The sequence below is a fragment of the Xiphophorus couchianus genome, chromosome 6 (assembly GCF_001444195.1).
Source record: "Xiphophorus couchianus chromosome 6, X_couchianus-1.0, whole genome shotgun sequence".
In the NCBI taxonomy this organism is placed as follows: domain Eukaryota; kingdom Metazoa; phylum Chordata; class Actinopteri; order Cyprinodontiformes; family Poeciliidae; genus Xiphophorus; species Xiphophorus couchianus.
In genome coordinates this window covers 16,298,299-16,322,948 of record NC_040233.1, presented here as the reverse complement: position 1 = coordinate 16,322,948, position 24,650 = coordinate 16,298,299, and the positions used below count along the sequence as shown (strand labels likewise).

Sequence of the window (24,650 nt, the reverse complement as noted above, 5' to 3'; positions counted from 1 at the left end):
TCAGAAATGCTTAAATGCAAATTGCATTGACTGCATTATTTATTTTAACGGACTTGTAAATAAAATACGGTAAATAATAGGCAAAATACAGTAAATGTAAAGCAAAATAAAAACCCAAGAATAAGAAAGTTAGAAAACACAGCTATAGAGCACAAAAAAGTGTTCAACTAGGAAACTGCACAGGCAGAGCTGGAGGAACAAAACACAATTCTCCTGTGCTCTCCATCTCCATACTAAAGAAAATAACTCTGGGTTTATTTAATGAGGAGTAGCGTCAGAGGAACGCCATCACCATCTTGTTGTGGATCACAATCCATTGCCTGGTGATGTTGGAGCATACAGTATGTCCTTGGCTTCTTCCAGTGTTTTGCCTCCTAACTTCTCTGTCACAGCCTCGTTCCTCTTCCTCCTCTTCTTCTTTCTGGCTGTTGATCACGTCAAAATCTTTGTCATTCTATTGACAGAATTATAACACTGTGTTGTTCTCTGCCCATGTACATTAAGCTTGATTGGCAGTTGATGGTTCATGAGCCATACCTTTGAGCTATTTCAGAAACTGGCTGATTATTGGTTGATCTAAAGCTTCACACATTTACCAATATTGGAGAAATGCAGGACTCACCCGGCAGCAATTTACCAATTCAGTACAGATCAATACGTTCAACATGCATGTTTTCTGCTCTCTGTTATCTTTTTTCCTTCATTACAGGCTATTTGGAGTGTCATTCCAAATCCTATTTTGACAGCCTGAAAACACTGTAAGGACAAAAGACTGAAGCAAACACCTGAGGAGACTAAAAAGGAATTCAATGAAATGCCACTGATGAACAAAATCATCATACATTACCTTTATTTTTTGGTGTGTTACAACAATTATCATGAAAGTTAGATGTGAGTAGCTGAAAATTAAGATTCTAACTTTTGTAAAGCCGGTGTTTGATGAGCAATGAGTTGTACATTTTTTATTTACATGCAAGGATTAGGCCAACAAGTATCCACAAAAAATTAAATATTCAACCTCCAAAAATATTAATTTGTTAATTTTCCTCCTTCTACAGAAATAGTAGTGTCACATTTGTGGTTTTTAACTCACATGAAGCTTAACTTCCAGTACTATGCACAGTAAAGAAACAGGTTGCTGAAAGTGAAACAACCCCGTGCACAATTCTTAAAAAATAAATAACAATGTTTTCAGAATGTTTAAACGATGATTCGAGAATAGCTTCGGCCTTTGACTTTTAGCTAGCTGCACTCACACTTCTGCATCTGCACATTACCAGTTCGACGAAACCAGAATTTCTTGTAGAAGCATGCACGCATCATTAACGCCTCTTTTGCCAGAAATTTTATTACAACTTGGCTGTTGCTTAATGCCCAGAAACCCTGTCTTTACATTTAGACACCTCAAGATGGCAGTGCAGAACAAGTCAATGGGATCGAAGGATTTGAACTTTGCAGTTTGGTGGAGAGCTGAGTGGATAAAATGACATCTTAACTGAATAAGCATTAGAAACTGGGTATTTCAAATAGACTTCAAAAGATAAATTAAAATTTTGTATTTTGTTCAGGTGTAGAAAAGGGAGAAAGAGTCTAAGATTGAAAACAAGACAATCATTGAACGGAAGGAAAATAACGCGCATATGGGCTATGTATAAATGTGGTCATCGAGGCACACATGGCTTTACGTCCTGGCAGTCGCTGTGGTTGTGGTGGTGATGAAGCTGAGGATAATCGGATTCTCCGGTACTCGGATGGAAGGAAGAGATTCCATTTAGGTTCAAAACGAAATCCTTCCTTTCCGGCGCTCGAACAGCTGAGGGGCTGCAATATCGAGGCAATCCCACTGGAAACAAACAGAACCAAAGTCAGGATCAGCATGTGTGTGGGGGCGTTGCCGCAGCAACACCAACACACACCACACAGGGCAGCTTTTTTTAAAGCTTTTTTTTTTTTAAAGCCCTTTAAAAAAATGCCAACAGATTTTTCATGTTTTGTTTTTGTTGCTACAAAAAGTTTTTTTTTAAACTTGTTTATTGTAATATTTTTTCTCTTTTTGCAAATGAGTTAGAGAAGTGACTATGCTTTCCATGACTTAAAGAAAATGTTTTAAGTAGTTTGTAGAAAACTTTTTTTCAACTTAAACATGCCTAAATTAGTAAAATTAGTCAAAAGTTTGGCAATGTTATTTCAAATTCAATCTTAAATATAATATTATGCAAATTAAGTTTAAGCTAAGTTAAAAGATAATAATTTTGTCTCCTTGTGTTTGAGTGTCCACATAGTGATGTAACTTCTTAGCATCATTTGTGTAATAATTTGCTACTTTATTGCATCTTCTATGTATTTTTATAGTTGCGTGTGCTGTTTATAACAAAAATAGGGACAAGGCATAGGTGCAGCATATGTAGGACATACCAAAGGTCACAGATAATTAAAAATCTTCTCAAATTGCACCACACAGTTTTGAGGCCCTGAAATGTAGCCAGATCTCTCTTCGAGCAGTTTATGCAGCTTCCTTTTCACTCATCTGTTATTCTTTTTTTTTTAAATTTCACGACAGGTGCCATTTTAAATGGAATGAAACTATCAACATTTAAATGTATCACAAATGAAAAAGCGTCTATAATTCACCTACAGTTTGACGTCCTAACATTTAGGGTCAATCATCGTCTTTTTTGGAAGACTTTCAGTGAAAATAGCCGTTATTTTCTGAAATGTATTCGAACATTATATACAAAAAAAATATAAGCAAATATTTAAAACACACTACCGGAAAATATCTAGAATACACATCCACATTTTTAATTCAAAATTAAAAATATACTGGAGAAAAATTCTAAACTCGTTTAAGACAAGCCAACACCAAATAAGTAAATAAACTGCAGCGCAGATATCAGCATCATATCACAGTTTTCTTTAAGTGGATTTTTTACCTGCCACCTCAGATGATTCTCGTGTGTTATGATGAAAATGGATTTGAGGCAAAAAATAAGGTGAAGTTGCAGAGGGATTGCTGCAGCTTGATGGCAGAGCTTGCTGTTTTCTGTGTGAGGACACCCCGGGTGCGCTCCAGTGCGAGGCGACATTTTCATACGCACATGTACGGTCCAGAGTGGCTGTTGTCTTTGGTGAAGAGTGTAAGGGACTGCTGCTGCCGCTGCCTGGGTAATAATTGGTGGGAGATGCTGTCTCACATGCCGTCACGTAGGATGTCAGGGAGGTGGGTGAAATATGCGGGTTGAGATGGCCTACTCCAAGTCCTTCAAATCCCCCTTGAACTGCACTACCCACTAAATCTAGGTTGTAGTTACTGTGGTATGGTATTGAAACTTGAGGAGACTGGAAATCAAAGTTCTGCGCCAGCATGGACGCGCCAAACCCGATGCCATTCATCATCCTGTGCACTGGTTTCATAGCTTGGCATTTCCTCCGGAATCCTCGCGGTCTGCGGCGAAAGGACCCCTCCTCGAACATGAACTCGCTTCCTGCGTCTATGGTCCAGTAGTGACCCTTTCCAGGTCTTCCCAGACCTTTGGGCAGTTTTATAAAGCATTCGTTGAGAGACAGGTTGTGTCTAATAGAGTTCTTCCATCCCTGGTACGATCCTCTGAAAAAGGGGAATGTGGCCTGCAGGAACTGATAAATTTCGCTCAGAGTTACTCTTTTGCTCGGTGAGTTTTGGATTGCCATTACTATGAGTGCGATATAAGAGTAGGGCGGCTTTTCAGGGCGCCTCAAGCTGGTGGTGGATTTTTTCCCTCTAAGTGCGCCCTGAGCGCTCTCCAGGTCTGGCTGCGGGCTGAGCAGCGCGGCGCAGGAGCGCGCAGAATCACAGGGATCCAGCTGTTGCTGCTGAGGCATCTCAGCAGTCATGTTCACGGTTCTGTTTGAATGCAAGCCTTCCCTGTATAACGTAGTTTACTCCGCTTTCCTGACGCAGCATTTCAAGAAGTTTCTTTAAAATGCTTTGCGAGGTTTACAGCCGTGGCAATAAGCGGTCCTCTGCCGTCTTTCGTCTCACTGGCCATGTTGGCAATGATCCTTTATGTCAAGAGGAATAAAGATATTCCACTTCACTTGTGCATTTGTTACCCGGCCAAACAGAACTCGACTGTATCCGTTTTCTCCTCTGTGTCCTTAGCCCCATTACATCCTGCGTTTCCCCCAAATCACTGCAAGAAATCAGGAAATACTCCCTGCCCCACTGGCCAAGATCCAGACAAGGAGTCGGACACAGCGCATTACAGCAAGACTAATCCCCACCCACGATTCACTTTTCAAAGTATTTCTGTCCACATTTGATAACCAAATATCTTTCGTTGCAAAAATGACATCTTTGACGGTTTGTGCAGAAGTTGTTTAGTATTAGAGTCCTACTGTGTTATCTACAAGACAGGATTTTATTTAAAAAAAATATTTTTATTTTATTTGTTGAGTTTGTCAAAGCATGTAGCTTGTATAGGAATACCACAAACACAGATTCCATGTGCTGTGTTTCCTCTTGAGTTTGAAATCAATCCCTTGATAAATTAATTCTTAATCAAGAATTGTTTTTAAATGAAAAATCGCTCAAAAAATGAAAGGGGAGGGGGGCTTAAAGGGCTTTCTTAGAGGGTGGATTGAAGGGGTCCACTGATGTTCATGTGTCAGGTGACACTCAAAAGATATCAGCAAAAACAGAATTTCAAGTGTTTCATTAGACTCTCCAGCAAATTGCTAAAGCAAACAAAAACATAAAATATTCATAGATAAATGACAAAATGAACAACCCTGCACCTGGAAATATGTAACCTATTTTCCTCTCCCCAACTTAATGTAAAACATTGGTTAAGCATTGGTTAAGTGGTCTTTGGCAGCAAAGTTACAGTCCAATTGCCCCAATTGTTATAATTGTTTGGCACCACTGTTGCCTGGCAGAAAGATAAAGACGATCCTGGATTTGAACACTGTGGGTTCAGTCTGTGCCCCGGCTTCCTCCCACAGTGCAAAAGCTTGGCTGACAGGTCAAATGGTTTCTCTAAAATTGATCTTAGATGTCTGCATTGTTGCACAGGATGGAACGGTAACCTGTCCATTGTGTATCTCCTCTGACCCACTGCTGGACATACATACCAGGCCTCTGTGACCCTGCAAGGACAAAGGTATATACCAAGGGTCTCAAAATCTAGGCTTCAAGATCTGATGTCCAGCAACTTTTAGATGTGCCACTGATCCAACACACATGAATCAAAGAACCAAATTACATCATCAGTAATTACCTGATTATTTGACTCAAGTGTGTTGAAGCAGAGGCATCTAAAATGTACAGGACACATAACCTTGAGGCTTTGATTTTAAGGCCCCGGATGGATGGATGGATGGATGGATGGATGGACGGACAGATGGACAGAATAAAAAATAATGTTTTAATAATAGTACAACATTCAAAATGAACTCCATCAAAATTTCCAAGATTTATATAAACGAGCAAACAAATAAATGAACACTATTGCTTTGGTATCTGAGGAGCTTTTTATTGGTTCCAATAAGAATAAGACACACAACACCATTGTTTATTTCTTTTTGCTGTGTTTAAATATTTTATGATAGAGGTTTTGACAAAGAAAACAAAGTGCATTTTGAGACTTTTTGACTATCAAATAACAAAAGTGTTAGTGTACTGTACACAGTCACATTTACAATTAATTGTTGTCAACAAAGTAATAAATAAAAAAAGGCGGCCTGTAAAGGTAAAAAATAAAATAAAATAAAATAAAAAACCAAAAAACAAACAAACAAAAAAAAACATGCCAGCATCAATAAGGTAATAAATTAAAGCATCACTCACTGATGACTTTCAATTCTCAAACAAGAAAAAAAAAATACAAACAGTAACAAAATGAGTCTGTCTTTTGTTCTGTTCATAAAGAAAAGCATTCCAGCACCAGGTTCAACGAGCAGCCCAGCTAAACGGATGGGGGAAAGCAGATGCACTTGAGTGAGGCAGCATAAGTTCAGAGTATGGCCAGATCAATGCAGGGTAAAATGGCTGCTTGGTTGAGTCTCTTTTGAAAGGCTTGCTGAGGATGCTCTCAATAGCAAATGAGCTTGTAAACTTGGGACGGGGCTCAGTCTTGCTGCTTGGGTCAGTCTTGTCGGTACCCTGAGGATCCTCTGCGCTCTCCGACACGTCCTGCACTCGGTTGAACTGCTTACTGATGCGCTTTCTCCTGCGCCGGAACACCCCATCAGCGAACGTGTACTCGCTGTTAGGGTTGAGCATCCAGTAATTGTCTTTTCCCCAGGGCCTGGATGGGTCCCTGAGCACTTTCAGAAAGCAGTCATTCAGAGACAGATTGTGTCGCACAGAGTTCCTCCAGCCGGTGTAGCTGCCCCTGAAGAAAGGGAACTTTTTCATCAAGTAATCGTTTATTTCCGCCAAAGTCAGACGTCCGGTGGGGGAATCTCGGATAGACATGGCGATCAGAGCGATGTAGGAAAGAGGGGGCTTGGGTCTCCGTGTGTATGGTTTCGATTTGCTGCTCCCACTTGGAGTAACCAGTGGAGGGCTGTGGGCCACGCAGTCTCCATCGGACCCCAACTCCTCCTCTGCAGAAAGAGCGGACTTCTCTTTCCCCTTTCCATCCACGGGGATCTCAAGCTGCGTCATATCATGGTTTCCACACAACACTTCTAACTTCATGCTGATAGAGGTGATGAGTTGCAAGATCCAGCGTAAAGCGCAGAAAAGCTGTTTGCGTAAAGGTGGTTTGTGCGTCAAGACGCGCGGTGCCTTGGAGAGTCTCTCAGGGCCAGTGTCTTTCCAGTCATACCTGCCAGAGCGCAACAGCCCATCTCACCTTTACTCTACGGACTATTGTTTATATCATCCTCACCTCAGGACCAACCCAAAAAAGGCGGGGCTTTATGTAAAAAAAAAAAAAAAGAAAGAAAAATGCATGTTTACCATCTGAATAGGTATTACAAATAGAGTACTGGCGTAACAGTGAATAGAATAACATAAATGAATACTGACTGATCACGTAGTATAAAACAAACATAAAGAGACAACTTCTCTCAGCATCGCACCTGCTGAACGTGTTCAGTCAAACACTCTAGAACTATCTCACCTGTTACAACCAGGGGGCGTAACTCTCTACTGTAAGTTAGTGACATGACAATAAGAGCATTAATAAAGATACGTGTTCAAAAAGCACATCAAAACTTTGAAGAAGCTCCCTAGATCAACTGTTCTTTTGGAAAGAGTCAAAAAGGAAGTCATTATTAAATAAAAGCCAAAAGTAATCCCACTTGCTACAAACAAACAGAGAAAAAAAAAACACTGCTCATCTTGAACCCACCATTCCTACGATGAAACATGGTGGTGTCTGCATCACAGTTATGGAGATATCCTATATCTATATATTATACCCTTTCCAGTTTCACATGATACATTTCAGCTTTGTGAGATGTCTGCAGCTTGAGAAATTGTTTTAACCTAACCCTGCTTGAAGGGAATTGGTTGCACTGTAATTTATTGAGGAGTTAGAATTGTCAGAGTAAAAGGGGGTGACTACAAATTTTAGATTTTTATTTACAGAAAAAATAAACCATGTTTCAGTTTCTCTCTACTTTATAAACATGTTACTTTCACACTATATGCTAATAAAATACTTTTAACTTTGTTGTTGTAGCAGGAGAAAATGTGAAACGATTCAAGGGGTGTGACTATTTTTACGAAGCACTGTAAAAATTCCTACAGTGGGTTTAAAACTTACTAGTATGACATTCAAACAAATCAACAGAAGTGCTGCTTGTGCCATCAATATTTGGACAGTTCAATGCACTCATGATCTGCCACATCAAATCTGTCAGCTATAGGTTGTAGCTTTCACAACCAGACTAGAAACCAGTGTTGTTCATCTTGTTGCTCAGTGCCAAGAGGATGATTGATGACAAATTGCTTCCAACGATTTATGTTCTCTCTAAATGAAAAACCTCGGTTTTAGACAATTTGAGTCAAGGCTACAAACCAAACAAACCAATTAAAGTCTGAACTCTGCCTTAAAGTCCTTAAAGCTAATGTTTATGTTTTCTTACTATTTCAACAAATTATCCTCATAGTCATATATTTCCCTGGGAGTTTGTTTCGGCTAAAATAACTATTTGTTTAAGAGTCACCGTCGCTCTTTAAAAACAAACACCAACACTGCTTTCTTCTTGGTTCTCCAGCAGCAAAAGATTATCTGAAAAACAATACCTTTTAGACACACCTGCAGACAAAAGCTGACATAATAGTCACGAAACACATAGTCACCAACTGCTTCCATAGAGGAGTGTGCAAACCATGGTTTAACACTGTTGCTTACACATGTTTGTACTGGTGTGGATGTTTGGATTGTCCATGTAGTAATCTGTTTGTGTTAAGTGTGACACCTGAAGCTGTGGTAAGGTCACTATTTTCAATGGTGGCATGTCAAGTGGAGATTCCTTTAAGCCAACCACACAATGACAGGAGCCCAAACAGTAGGTATTTGTTTGCTTCTCTGCAAGTAGGAGCTTGTGAGAGCACAGGGTGCAACTCTGTGAGTTCTCTCATGCATTGTGATTTGCTGAAGGAGAGCTTAAGCAGTAAGTTATAGCGTCATAGCTGGAATTTCAAGTATGAATGCACAGTGTAAATAAGGCGTACAAAGTGCGATCTATGGATATATTTAAACACCACGTTGCTAAGCTAAGACAAACTAAGGTATTAGTATGAAGTGTGTTTCTAAAATAGTATAATTTTCTAAACATATTCTGCCATTAACTAGTGTCAGAATTACTTCATTTGTGAAAATGTATTTTCTATGAAGAGAAGAAGTTTCCCCAAGCTTTGAACATTCTATGTCTTTGTTTCTTTTCTACTTACACCCATTGCCCAGTTTTTTGCCTGCACAAAAAAATTGATTCTTGGCACCCACAAAGAAATTCAATACAGTGTAGTTCAATTTGAAAGTTATTGCTTTGCTAGTTTCACTTTGTGTCTTCTAATATTTGAATTACAAAAGTATTACATGAAATAGTAATAATAATAATTTGAGCAGATACACAATCAGAGAGCATCTTCCCCTTTCATGAACTAATTTTTTTCAAGCTTACACATTATCAAGCGTTATGGTGAAAACTTCCTCGGTACAAAAAAAAAAGTTTTTGTCTGAGCTGCACAAGTATGTCAACTATGGCTCCTTTTTAACAGCACCGACGGTAAAATAGCTATGAAAGCATCGTCGTGCACATGACAGACAAACTGATTTTGAGATTTCAGATCAAACTTTTGGAAATGTCTGCTATTCTGGGTTTGACACTTGTCTGGAAATTTTGGAATGAGGAAAACAATGACGTGAATAATCACGGCTTGGTACATACCACTCCCACACATGCAAAACATAGCGCAACAGTACACCTGACCATTTGATTGGAAAGCACATGGGAATTCCAGGCATTTGCCAAAGTAAATAAAACCTCCCCACGCAGATTTCAAAATAGATGTCTTTATTGTGTGTATGAGTATTAATAAGCAGGAGTTGGACTAAGTCACTAATGTTCAAGTCTTTCCGTGCAAGTAACAATTCAAGTCACAAGCAAATACATTTCATTATTTTTTTAAAGACACATATAATTTCTCATCAAACACTAAAATACTAAATTAAAATAAGTTGAAGCCTAAATATGCCAAAGGTATGGATAACCTTTGGCTTAACTGTACAAAACTTTGATTGGGAGATTGTCGTGTGGTGCATCATGCACATTATTTCTTCCCATGAACATTCTTTGGACAAGTCACGATAAAGTGCACAGAGACTTAACAGACCACTAAACTTCACCCATGGGTGGTTTCTTTTGTAGCTCTTACAAATGAAAATAGAATAAAGTTGATAAGGTGACATATGCCACCAATGTGTTTGACCTTTTAGAATTGGATATCTTCGGGCGTGCCGTGGTGGCGTAGCGGTTGGCGCGACCCATATTTGGAGGCCTTGAGTCCTCGCTGTCGCGGGTTCGACTCCCGGACCCGACGATGTTTGCCGCATGTCTTCCCCCCTCTCCTTCCCCATTTCCTGTCAGCCCACTGTCATATAAGGGACACTAGAGCCCACAAAAGACCCCCTGGAGGGGTAAAAAAAAAAAAGAATTGGATATCTTCAGCACAAAGAGCAGCACTTCATACAGACCCAGCTGAGTTCCAATGGACATCTCAATTGGTTTTCCAATGCAGGCTTCTCCAAGTTCACATATGCATAGGACATGGCCAGTTTGACTGATGTTTTATGAATGGCCAGAGGTAGCTGAAGGATGAGTTCCTCCTTGTGGCATTTCAATCTGGAGAGACTCACATGGAGAAGAAAATAGCAGTTAAAAAGATTTAATGGTACAATTTCTTTGGTGCTCGGACCCGGCAGAAGACCGTGAGCCGAGGATCGCCGTGAGCAGGTGGTCTGCTCGGCGAGCTCGGGATAGTCTTCCCCCCCGGGACCGAAACTGGTGGTGGAGCGGAGCTTGGAGAGGAAGAGCACAAGGGATCCTGGAGGACAACCCTCATGGTGAAGGTGGAGAAGGGGAGGAGGTGGGTCGAAGCGCGGCTGACGAGCAGGAAGACTCCAGGGTAGCTTGGACTTTTGAAGGTGTCTTTGGACGACGATTGGCTGGAGTGGCGTGAAGCTCCGGACCGGATTGGCTGCGGTCGGGCGTAGTGATTAGATGATGTGGTGAAGCTGGTCGAGTCTCCCAGTTTGAATTTTCGCCAAGGCTCCATTATGATGCTGTCTTATGATCTTGTCCTATGAAAGGACAAGTTGTTCTTATTTAAAAATTTCTGAACACAAATGCAAAGCATGCAAATATATAATTTCCTGGACAGAAACCTAAAAACGTACAGTTGTCGAGCAGCACTAAGTTGATCTTGCAGAGAGCCTGTAACCTGTAATCTCTAGCCTATAAACTGGCTCAGAAGTTCATTCCCCTTCTTTGTCATTAAGGAGTGTAACAAACCAGACTTATGTGCATTTGAGACTGAAATCAAACCAGCAATGTGTTTTACTGCCCGGATAGCAACCTTTAAGTTGCACTTTTGTGTTGTTGTTCAGTCAACTTTCTTTAAGTTACCCAGTTAGAATTTGTTTAAAGAAACACAGAAATGAGTCAAGAAAGTTCCCCTTGACTAAGTGTTTGCAATGGAATTTCTTCCAATCCCTTGTTTGAAAGTATGAGGAAGAGTAAACAGACTTAGATGTGTATGGAGTTAAGCTGTTGCTAAAAACAGCTCAAAAAGAGCAAGACACAACAAAATGTTCAGAGGTGTTGCAGTGTGAATATCAACTTAGCCTTATCATCTTTTTTTTAATGCGCTCAACAAATTAGGAGTGGTCAGCACACCATTGAAACATTGATTAGCTCCTCAGTGACGTAAAAAGCTGCAGCACATACCACTTTGTCCAAAATTAACCGTATGATGATGTCAGCAACTCTATCTGAAAGATTTCAATAACAACAAAAAGCCTTTGCGTGCAAAACTGTGAATGACTTCAGATGGCCAGATGTCTTGCCCTTGATTAGAAGAATTGAAAGTCAGTGTCTGGAAGACAGTTATTGTTCTACCCACTCCTTAGAAGGGCAATTAAAATGTAATCTAAATCCAAAGAGTTTCCCCCATATTATTTATGCTGTTGTGCAAATCACTGAAAATACACCTCAAAATGCATTCTACAACTAATTATAGTTTTCTTTCCTGTCTGGTCATGATAATATGCTGACATGCTTTCAGTGTGTTAATATTCTATACATTGCTAAAAGCTGATGGCTGCTGAATACATGTACATGTTTTTACAAGTTAAAGACTGAAACCATGTCAGCATATTGTCATTACGTGACAGAAAGAAATCTATAATTAGCTACTGAGTAAGCATTCTGAGGTGTATTTTTGGTGTGTTGCACAACAGCTTAAATATTATGGAGAAACTTGGGATTTAGGTAAAATTTTAATTACACTTTTAAACAGCGGGTAGGACCACAACCGTCTTCCATTGACTTTCACCAGCTCTGATCTTGTGAGGAGCATCTGAGATTATCCCCAGTTTTGCACACAAAGGCTTTTTGTATGTATTAAAAGTAGTTTTATACTCCAACGACCAGAAGTATGTGTAGGTCACCCGGATTTATGTTTTGATTTATGGCTGTAACATTGTCAAAAATGCAAAAATTGGGTGCTGGTGTACTCTTTTTGAAGTCTTCACCTTTCAGTAAGTCAGTCATTATGAACTCAGGCCAAATCCCATCTTTCACTGTTGAGATGGTAATCAGAGGGTTATAAACACATAAAGTAAAAAAAAAAGAACAGGTGCCAAATGGCTCTGCGATAAAGATCTGTCGTTCTTTCAAGGTCATTATAGCAGTGGACCTTGCTAGCTTATAAGCACTCATTGCATAGTTAAAATAAAGATGTATACTTATTCCCCTTTACTTACCGTGCACATACACACTCACATATAATGACAATGTTGGACAGACATATCTACCTAACAGTTATGTTTTTGAACTGTGGGTGGAAGCTATAACACCTACAGAGAATTCGTGCACGCACAGGAAGAATATGCAAATTTCATTCCAAAAGACACTTGGCCAGGATTCAAACCCAGAGTGGAAAAGCTGCAAGGCAGGAGGGCTACCAGCTTTTCCACTCTGCAACCCTGCAAAAACACTTATGCTCCTTTAAGTTTTTATCATTGTATTTCATTGGTATTCTGTGTCGTAGACCAACACAAAACATGTCATTTTGAAGCAAAAAAATAGTGATCTAAATGTGAAATAAAGCTAAAAAGTGAATTGTATTTATTTGATTAAATGCAACGGCTCAAATGGGACTGAGTCACTTTCTTTCGCAGTGATTGCAGTAGAAAGTCTTTTTGCCATGTTTCTGCCAGCGTTGCACTTTCAGAAGCTGATATTTATGGGCATTTGTCTTCGGATGGATATAATTTGCAAACATCATTTTTGCAAGTTTTGCCACATATTCTCGTTTTACTTTAGGTCTGGATGTTGACCGAGCCATTATAAGGAATGAATACTTTGATCTAAACATTTCATTTGTACATTTGGCTATATGTTCAGGGTATCCTGCTGGAAGATGACCCTACATTTAAGTTTGAAGTCTTGTGCTGCTTTTAACAGGTTTTCTTCCATGATTACCATGTCTTCAGCTCCATCTAACTTTCCATCAACTGATTTTTTTTTTCTGTCCCTGCTGAAAAAATAACAACCCTACAGGATGATGCTTAAACCACTGAAAATATCATTCACCACTGGGAATGCTCAGGTATCAAGCATGATATGCACATTGGGATACATTAGGATAGTTGTTTTCCTTTACTTTCTTTTTTCTTTCCCCCACTCCTCCGTTTTTTTGCATGTAGGTAAATAAGTTTGGTGTTGGACCTATTATGTCAGAGCACATCTTTCACAAGTTTACTGCGTCCACAAATGACTTATGGCCGACTATAAAAGGGAAACCATATAAATTCTTTTCAGAAGTGGTTTTCTTAATGTCATTTCTATCCCCTTTTTTCACCAACAAACCGACGCGGTACACAGATGGACACTATTTACTGCTCAGGTAACTTCTGAAGGCCATTTGCTGCACTGGGTTTTATTTAGGGGTATCAGAGTACAGATGTCTGAATGTAAATGCATACCAAAATTATGATTCTTAATCACCAGCCATGTTTGAAATGCTCACTGGAAGTTATTTTAGGTCAGGCATACAAGGCTTTGTGGTGAGCACAGATGCCCTGTGTGAAGGACTAATAAAAAGCAGACATCTGAACTTCTTCCAAGCCATATTGTAGAGCAGCCTACATTCTCAACTTCTCTTAAATAAACTTACTCAAACCGATCATTTTTAAAAAGGCAAAATGAGAGCAATTCAGCCAAAAACATATCACAGAACGTTCAGAAAACATCGTTGGTATAACATCATAACAGCCTTGGCGATGACAGAGAAAGAATCAAAAGACCAAGTCTTTCTCTGTTTGTTATCTGAAGGTTTCTGTTTGTAGTGATGTCTGTGCTGAGTCTCTCTTAGTGCAGACAAACACCCATAAGCTGTTACTGACAAGCAACAGAGGTTCAAAACCACTGCCAGCATCACTGGATGATGACTAAACATTGCAATCTGTGTAAAGCAGGGAGTGTGGGAGCAAAGGAAGAGCCGTTTCAACACTGTAACGGAAACTGTTACAGTTTGGACAATTTTTGCAGATTAACTGCAATTGTAAAATAATAAAGTTTAATCAGAGTTTTGGTACCATTCCTTTGTGTTCATATGCTTTTTAAGTGCCAATGAAGCGTACCAATGAAGCAGCTCTCCAGTTTTATCACCTTCCCTGATCTCACAGTTTACAGTTTCCCACGGAAAAACATTAGAGGAAAAATTAACATTAGGTCTTAGATCTAATTATTACAATCTACTGTATGTAGGTGTTTTCTGAAAGTTACATCTTGTGGCATTCTGTGATCCCTGTGGTTACAGATAATTGTAATCACTGGTCTGAGTGATGGCCAGTAAACCATTAAAAGAAAAATAATTATTTTTTGTGCCGAAAAATCTTTAGAAGATTGCTCCATTGAAACACAACAACATTTTAACCAATTTGAATAAATAACTGAACTCAACTGCAATGTTTGATTAATTGGAATATGTACTTTTCTAGAAATCCGTCTGTATGATTTGATTGAATTGACTTTTGTTTTCTGCATACTTTGACATGATGTGTGTTGTGAATTGGCACTATACAAATAAACTGACCTGAATTGTATTGTATTTACTCAGGCATCTATGTAATTTATTGGTGTTGCATGTTGTCATAGAACAAATTTTTTTTCAGTGTGAGAGGGACATGATATTTAAAAACAACTCAATTAATTACATTAGTCGTTGCATTACCAAAGACACTAACCAGTCTTTGGTGATAAAAACCACACATCTTCTTCATATGAGCATACGGTTTAAACTTTTACACCATATTAGGATGTTGAACACAGTAAAAATCTTTTATATAACAGTTCTGTTGTCCTGCTGGAAAGTCAAGCTCTGCCTGTGTGTTAAGTCAGCCTCAAAAAGGTTTTCTTCCTGGAATGCTCTGTCCAGAATATTGCCCTGTGTTTCCAAAATTATGAATCAATTTTCTTCATCTTCACAGCTATGTGCCACTCTGCATTAATGGATAACATAAAATCCCAAACAAAAATATTGAAACCTGTGGATGTGACAAGATAAGATGTAAAAAAAAAAAAAAAGAATAAATAAAAATTACTGAAAAACCAAAATTGTTTCAAAATATTTTAAACTGTACAAGACAAAGCATCTAATTATTGTGTTTTTTGTGTGTTGCACTTGTATGACCGTAAGTCAGACATCTCCAACCTTAATCTCGAATGGACAACAGTTGTGTGAGGTCATGGTCTGGTGCCCTGTACCTAAACATTTTAGTCCTTTTTCAGAAGTCTGTATGTGGAATCTTGATGGGCAAAAATGTTCAAGTTTGTTGGTGCCTAATTGTTTAATGAAGCCTGAAATAAAAAAATAAATAAAAAAATGACATCTCACATGTGGAATCACAGCAACTGCTTGAAAACAGAACAAAAATATCTCAAAGCTGTTAACAGGATTTAACCTGTTCCAACTGTGCTCAACCTGTTTTTGCTGCCTACAGGCACTCCAGTCCTAAAAAAGAAACAAACGAAAAAAAGGAAAAACCTGTGCACTGGGATTCCCTTCAAGCGAAGCATGCTTAGATAATATCAAAGTTACTAAGTCTGCAGGTCTTGTTTGGGTAACTTTCAAACAAGATAAAAAAGAAGGCATGAGAAAAGTAATGGCTTGGCGTGTAGACAACAAAGGGCCCTGCGTGCCAATGAGAGGAGGAACTCCCTTCAGGTGAGTGCCTGTAAATTGTTCGCTTTGCACGAAACCGACACTGATCTTCTAACACACACCTTATTCACACCTACTCCAAAAAGAGTCATTGAAAGGCCAAATGCCATCTTGTCAAAGTGATTTAGAGTTGTATGGTTTCAGAGCGATCATAATGTTAATGATCCCATTTTATTTTTAGTGTTTGATGGCTATATTTGTTGCTGCTGTTGCCAGGGTTGTCTACCAAGTTTAATTGCTTTGTTTCTACAAAACATCACAAAGCAAAGTTAAAAATATTAACTGGTATTTACTTTGCCACAAAGCAGTTCTTGCTGTTTTCCTTCTGGGTTGTTTGTTGTTTTATTTTTTTTTTATTTTAATTAAGTACATTTTCCAATTCCATAAGATTTTTGGTAGAGGAAAGTAACCCAAAGTGATTCGGGTTTTGTCGTATTCGGTAAAACAACGCATTTCACTAGTACACGAAAGAAACTGCATGTGCATGGAGTAACATTTATCTATTTCTGTGATGGTGGAGCATGTTTATGTTAAAAAATGGAGGGAATAGATAAAACCAGCACTTCCACTGGAGGACTGCCAAGCTGTCATGCCAGAACACTCTGCAGAGTAAAACACAACCTGACAGCAAAGTTAAATGGCATTCACTTCCTAGCAACTCACTTCCAGACCTGTTCTGGATCCTTTCTTTTGACAAGACCTCAGCTAAGTTGAATACTTAACGTTTGTGAGGTTATTCATAATGCCTGTGAACAGAGACTGTTTACAGCATGGTTACAGCAGTGTGTGTTCCAACTACGAGAGCATGCGAGCACTGTGTTGTTTGTTTACTGTTTCTCTATGTTTTTGCACACGCGCTGAAAACAGCAATGGATCATTTCTGACGATTTAAATACACAAGCTGTCCTGAGGGGGAAAGCCTTCTCCTACCTGCCATGCTATAAAGATTAAGCACCTCAGCTGTAGTCCACACATTGCTGTCCCACTGTGGCTCTCCACATAGCTGTATCAAATTAGCACTCAATGCTTCATTAGCTTAAAGGGGTTCTATGTATTCTCCAGGCACATAGTGCCATTTTATAATGCAATGAAGTAACTATGTTACCATCAGTTGTTATAAAAATACTGGGCGCGTGAAATATAACTTAAAAGAAACTTCACTTTGCAGATTGACAAATTAAAATTGGCCTCTTTCTGACATTATGCCATTTACAACCTTTTTTTGGAGGGTTGGACCGAGGGCTAGTTTGTATCAGCTCAGCAGACTGGCAGTTCAATTAGCAGTTTGCTAATTGCTGCTGTCGCTGGTCGTCACTTATATATTGTCCACTACTCACAAATTACGAAGCGCATTGTAAGAACATTAAGCATTCTCACATTTTGTAATAAACTGAAGTGAAAAGCAAAACTGTGAACTGGAAGGAGAAAAATAAAAGGTTTAGAATCTTTTTAAGTGTTAAAACTGAAAATTGTTGTGATTTGTGTTCATGTGCATTTACTCTGCTGAGCCATCCTTTACTAAAGTGGTACAATGAAATGCTTTTAGAAATGAACTAATCAGTAAATAGTCCATCTCTGTCCAATTTGTTCTAAATACAAATATAAATCCAGCCATTTTGTAAAGGCAGCAGTGGTTTCTTAGGGAGGGCTAATGAACAAACTGCTTCATGAAAAACAAAAAACACTCCAGACTGTCAGGACTAAACTTTTAGAGAAGTTTAAAGGAAGGGTAAACTCTGAAGATAGCATTTAATCTTCAACACACGGTATTACAGCGTCATGCTGTTGGGAAGCTTTTCCTTATCAGGGATAGGAAACTTGATACTGCAAAAAAAACTTGAGAATGTTGGTTTAAGTACGCCTTCCAGCAAGTCAAATGTACTAAAGTAAATGGCCATTTTAAAAGACACATGTTTTATTGTTTTGACATTTCACTACCAATTAACTTAGCAAAGTGGACACTTCAAAAAGCACAAAAAACTAGAACAAAGTTCAAAGAGGCAATATTATCTTACTGCATTTACGATTTGTATTTTAAATGATGTGTTCAGTGCCTCTGATGTTCTTGTGATATTGGAGAGGTGCTGAGCTCAGTACTGGGAATGATGTCACACTGAACCTAATCTAACCACTAAAACAATTTTCTCCCAAAAAATCTTTCTTCACAATAAATTAAATAAGCAATATTTGAGCAAATTAAAGAAGACATTCTGATTTCTGTAGAAAGGGATCTGTAAATCATCCTTGTACAGGAAACACAGAAGGGTCTCACAAGATGGTTAAGACAATGACATACACTGTATGTTCTCAAAATTCTTGAGATAAATTGAATCACATTCTAAAGTCAAAAATTACGTATATGCTGTACAAGGCAGCAGCATAGTAGTGGAATCTGAGTTTTAAACTAGACAACATTAAACAATCTTTTGCTACGCTGCGTAAGATCTTTTCCACACCTTTTTTTGGTTGCTCCTATAATCTTTGGCAAATCGGGGTTGAATGCCAAGGGGTTGACGTCAAAACCACGGATTATTCAAACCAAGGTCATGGTTTTAAGGACTTTATGGAAGATTTATCTTTCATAAAGTTATAGGATCAATTAAATTAAAAAAAACAACCTTTGGACAAATTAAGTAAGACACTTTCTACATTTAATGTAGCATCTTCACACCAAGTGGAAGGATTAGATTTATTCAACTATATGTAACAATATCTTAATGCATGAAAGTAATACTTCTAGATTTCATGGAGATTTGTTTAAATAGGCAGATATCGTAATAATGTCTTAGTCAAGCAATTATAAAGTTTCTTCAAAACTACTTTAATGCATTGCTAGCTATAATTCCAGATTTGTATCTCTGGCAGGTCTGCTGTGAAGAGAATAAAAATTCAATATTTATAAATTCTTTTCATAGACTAAGATGACACATTGTACCAGAATTCATAACTTCTGGTATTATAATTGGTGTTACAGTTTTAGTGGATATGGCAGACTATGAGATTTTCTCTTTCATTAACTGAACTCAAGCTACAAGGACATTCTTGCAGCAAGAACTTAAAAATTTTCCAAATGTTGTTTTTTTACCAATCATCCCCTTGTAACCAATGGCAGTTGGTGAAGGTGCGTGACAGATTTGGTTCCACCCTTTGGCATGAATCATTTGTCATTTGACTGATCAGTAACTTCAGATAAAGCAAAAATGATTCAGTTCTTTACATAAACATTCCTGATTGTGAGAAGAAGGGTGGGTTTGAGTGCTTGAAAAAAAGCCAAATTGGCTTATGAATCATGAGGGTAAGGCTTGAACAAGGTCATCAAATGAACAGGATCATCAAATCTGCACCTTGGTTTTCGGCTAACTAGAAATTCACTCACGTAAATAGAAATTGTCTCTGCAGGAAAGATTGGAAGGAAAGCCAAACACAAAGTTTCTGAGTAACTCAAATATGACATCGAGTGTACATGTCAAACACTACAATTCCAAACCAAATGTTATTTAAGTAAAGGAAGAAAATAAGGTTTGTAAAACCTTCATAGTATCCCAAACCAGAAAATCTAGACATGGTACATTTCATTCTTCAGTTGAAAAAATATTGACAAAATGGAGAAATAGCACCGTGTGTTTTAACTTCAACTCCACCATGAGTATTGTCCACATCTCATCTACCATTAAATATTGTTTTTTTTCTTTTTTTCTTTTTTGGACAATGTCATGTTAGGATTTTTCTGGACACAGTTTATTGTTTTTATCATACTGAATCTCTCCCAACTAAGCTTCTTCACATTTTCATTGTCAGGAGGGCTAAGCCCTTCCCAACTCAGCTCTCTACCCCACAGGTACTGAGATCCCTAAGCCTGCTGGATATTACCTTATATCACACAGATCACAACCATTGAACAACCACTTCCCCCTATTACAACTGGCTGTTGACTTCTGATCTGATTATGACTCAGTTTTTAGGAGATCCCTTGGTGAGCCGGGAATTCTAAGAAAGAAATGTATGAACACAATGCAGGGCCCTTTCCCATCAATTGACTTGGTCATGCCCAGCTTGTGAAATTTCTAAAGGAGATGGAAACAATGCGTTTGTAATCTGACCTCCATTCAGCATCAAACAGTCAGCACCAGCAGGACACAAAACAATAAAAGAACATTCATAGTTTGGCAAAGGGCAAGAACATAATGCCTTAGTAAGTGAAACCAAATACCAGATTTTTTATTATTATTAATTTCAAATTGGAGCAAGTGTTTTATATTTGGTATAAGTTGGTTTAGTTAAGTTTAATCACTTTGTAAAATTTGTAGTAAGTACAGAAAAACAGGTGTTTGTTACTGAAGAATTTTAAGTATCAAAGGTCTTCTGAGGCGCTAAAATGTTGATCTCTCTCTCTCACACACACACACACACACACACACACACACACGCCCACACACACACACACACACCCCACACACACAAAAAAAACAATTAATCTCATCAAGTGACAGAGAAAGCAAAAAAAAAGAACAACTGAAATTCCTCACAACTCAGATCTAAGTTAGAGTATCTTCACCTCATCTAAAATGAATGCAAATTTCCCAGGCTAAAGGAATGTGTCCGTTTTACCACCCTTCAAAAATAGACCGGAGAAAGAAATATTCATGTATCTTGTTCAATTATAACTTATTTGGCTCAGTTCATCTAAACAAATTCAATAACTATACATTCAGTGCAGAAAAGGTGAGTCCAGAACAACAACAATCGACTAATGAATGCTTACAGTTGAAAAACCAGCAAACACTCCCTGATTGTAGGAGGTGATGAGCTCTTTTTAGAAAAGCATAAACACTGTGTGACTCATGATGACACATTGACTCAACTTTACAAAAACAGTTTTCTGTGGCTTCCTTTGGTAAACACAGCATTCAAATATCATATAGAAGGGTGTTGTTTGAAGTCATATAAAACGAACAAAACAATAAGCATTGAAAAGAATGAAAGTTGTTTTTAGCAGCTTTCACATGACAAAAAGTAGTGTTACGTCTAGTTTAACATTTTTACTGTTGATGGCAATGCTTAGAACACGTGTATAAACTATTTTTAAACTATCATTTTATACCCAAATGGGATAGAATAAAATGGTTATACAATGGTAAATTTAATACATTTTTGCTCTTTGTTTTGGTATATTTTGACATATTTCAAAAAGGGCTCATGCCAGAGTTAATTCTCACGTAATCTTGAACAAAATAAAATAAAAATTAAATTGTGCTTCTGTTGTGCAGGAAAAATGAAGTCGTATCTTCAGACACTGCTTTACTAACAGGTGCTCAAGCAGCACCTGTTAGTAAAGCAGCACACATCACATCTCTTGATAACAAAACTGAAGAAGTTCTTGTCAAAAGAAAAAAAAGTGACACTCCCTGATTAACAATGTCTGCCCAGCTGGTTGTGTAACCACACATTGTACTGGGCAATAGCTGGTAATCCCCATAATTTTTCAATATAGTTTTGGGCTTTATAACTCAGATATGCACCTAAGCATCTGGAAAGGATGTTGTTAGCTGTCAGCCTGTTGGTATGTCTGGCTGGATGTTCCAACATCAAGTTAGATACAGCAGGGTGGTAAGAGGCAGTCAAAAGTAAAAATCTAGCAGTCCTTTTCTAGTAGGTGTACATGATTGGTGGCTGTTAATTAAACATCATAAGATTCAAGCAAACCACATAGAACTCTTAACATCAACATATCCACACAGCATTTAACTACTCAAACATGCACCCAGGATGTAATCTAAATGTTTCAGATACTCACTCAGAAGAAAATGTTTCAAAGGAATGTTTAAATCATAGAACACATTGAGCCTCTTTAAAAAAAATGTAATGATTTTCCACTATGTCAGCTCATCATTAGCATCTTATACTCATGCATCACTATGTCTCTGTGCAAAATATATTGACCTGCCAAGCATCCAAGCACTGATTTGAAGAAGTCCCAAACTTTTGAATTCTTAAGTCTTGGAAAACCTTGAGATCTTTGCTAATTTTTCAGTGAAGAAAGAAATTTGTCCAACTTGATTATATTGATGGTTCAGTTTGAACAAAGTTGAGTGTCATGAAAAGGGAAGGTGATGGAACACAGTGGTAAGCATGCCAAATGAGTAAATAATGGCAAAAACAGAACAACAACAAAAAACTAAGTTTATCCATTTGAAAATTACACATCTTGTGTTTGTAGTGAATTCAATTGAAGATAGGTTGAAAAGGTTTTGCAAATCATTGATTTCTGTTTTTATTTGTTTTACGTAACATCCCAACTTCATTGGAACTGAGGTTGTAGGTACAGCATGTACAGTATACAGCATACAAATATTTTCAAGACACTGCGAGTCAAAATAATTTTTTCTGCCATACACAGGCGTCATATAATGACACATCATAAGACTAAGTTTCATATTAAACCTTGCATAAACCTTTAATAGTTCCTATAAATTGTTCCTAATTTATGGGAATAAATGATGTTTTATAACTAGTTTTACGACAGCAAAACACTATTTCAGGCAAACACTCTTTGTTGAACTGAAAACAATAAAATCAACAGTAGCAGCAAATATAGTTTCATTGAAGATTGTTGCTTCCAAAAGCTGAGTGTACTTATTGCACCTTTATGAAGTGATATATTTGGTGAGTCATCGCAATTTGTTTTATGTTTAAGAACAAACTGTAATAAAATAGAATAGTTATATAACCATATCTTATGCATGTACAATAAGGCACAGAAAAACTGCCTGCCCGTTAGGAAAATTAAAGTTGTTCAACCCCTGAACATAAACATGCTTTCTGTTGTACCAAAGAAACAGTTCCAAAACAAAAGCAGAGTTTCTCCTGCGGGGGCTGTCAGTTAGGGTGAGGCCCGGATCCAAACAACCCGAAGAGAAGCACTGAGATACACATTCATACCAGCAACCTTGAAATTCCTCAGTTTAATCCTCCAGGAGATTTCACAGCATATCTAATAAGGGGACTGATGACCAAGACACAAAGTAACGACACAAACATTGGAAATAGTAAACAGTAATGACTAATGTCTCCATGCAAGGGAATTCTATGATTCGAGATTGGTGTTGACATGGGTGACTGCTGTCTGGCACGCGATGTGGGATTAAGGACATAAACAAACCTGCGTCTGGCTCCGCCCAAGACTCACATGCCCAAACTCCCTCAGTCAGGAATGTTTCCCCAGGTCCACAAAGAAGCAGGTTTACAGGTATACTATCTCAGATCTTGTCAGAGTACAACTCAAAGAAATATGTGCATTCCACATCAAATAAATAACATTATGCATTTTATTTTGCATTTTGCAATAAAGCATTGGATCAAAAAGGCAGGAAAAAGATGGAGGGAGAAACTAATAGTGATTTGTTTCGGAAAAATCTTATTGCTAGTACTAAATGACAACCATATTTAAGGAACCTGTTTGGCCCTCTGATCCCCAGTTGTATGTAAAAGTTTATGGAGAATGTGTCCATCCAACCATTATCTGAACCTGCTTGTCCTTGCAGGGCTTTGGGGGCTGGTCCAGAAGATATATATATATATATATATATATATATATATATATATATATATATATATATATATATATACATATATATATATATACAATTTTAAACAGTTATAAATCATATTATAATTATATTCTATAAACATCAATGATGCTTGCTTCAGATAGTTCTCAACAGCTTCACATAGGATAGTAAATTTAATGACCTGCAACTTTTATCTTGCTTTCTGATGTTACATCTGCTTCTGTCTTTGTCACCATTTACAGTAAGTAAACAAGTGGTTTCAAGAACCTGATGTACAATCAAACCATTAACTTGTTTAACTTTACCAGCAGTAATATCAGTAGGGAAAAGGATTCGGGAACGCTGATAAGGTTTTACCGCTCGGTAAGAAGTTATTCATAAATCCATAAAAATCACCGGATAAAACATTGCAATTGTATCTATTGTCTGTGTATGTCAGGAGGGAGAGCCATAGAGAGAGAGAGATAGGAAGATAGAGAGAGTGAGAGGGACTGCCATTTCCAGCAAACCTCTTTAGAGCATGCAGGGTGGGATTTAAAGGAAGAAACCTGAGATGAACAATTGTGTTGGGAGATCTAATGGGAAACAGTTACAATGAGCTTGTGTGAGGGTTTATCTGAAAGTTAAAAACTACAAACAGCAAGGTATGCTTTCTTTGTACCAGAACAGGCCAGGCTGGCACACGATGAATGAGATCAAAAGTTACTGTGAATCCAGTCTGACATAACTCGTCGCTCTTTCTCTTCCTCTCTCTCTAGTTCTTTTTTGCAGACACATACACACACACACACACACACACACACACAAGCAAACAGTTATGCTATATAAACATACCATCATTATTGTCACTGCTTTATGTCTATTATTATATTCACCTATTTCAATTTTCAGGATTTTCATTACACAGCTGGAGATAGGCACCAACACCCTCCCAACCCCAATGGGATAATGGTGCAAGAAAATGGATGGATGGATGGATGGGTTTTCATTACCTTTATTGAGGACTATAAATTAGACAATCTCAGACCTGAGACCTTATAATTTCCTCATTTCATCATTTCTCTTTTATTGGAACAATTTGTTTGTTACTGCTTATAAAATCACAGTGACATTCTAGAGTGAAACAATAAAACACA

The 24,650-nt window shown here is 38.0% G+C and overlaps 2 protein-coding genes across 2 annotated transcripts; both read right to left on the bottom strand.

Moving 5' to 3' along the window:
• Window positions 1-827: 827 nt before the first annotated feature.
• On the bottom strand, window positions 828-4,220 carry foxf2a (forkhead box F2a). Its single transcript, XM_028019731.1, has 2 exons — window positions 2,934-4,220; window positions 828-1,843 (listed from the first exon to the last, which is right to left on the bottom strand). The coding sequence occupies exons 1-2, from the start codon at window positions 3,871-3,873 to the stop codon at window positions 1,662-1,664; spliced, it is 1,122 nt and encodes a 373-aa protein (XP_027875532.1). The 5' UTR covers window positions 3,874-4,220; the 3' UTR covers window positions 828-1,661.
• Window positions 4,221-5,488: 1,268 nt separating this feature from the next.
• On the bottom strand, window positions 5,489-6,852 carry foxq1a (forkhead box Q1a). Its single transcript, XM_028021864.1, has one exon. The coding sequence runs from the start codon at window positions 6,680-6,682 to the stop codon at window positions 5,930-5,932; it is 753 nt and encodes a 250-aa protein (XP_027877665.1). The 5' UTR covers window positions 6,683-6,852; the 3' UTR covers window positions 5,489-5,929.
• Between the last annotated feature and the right edge of the window lie 17,798 nt (window positions 6,853-24,650).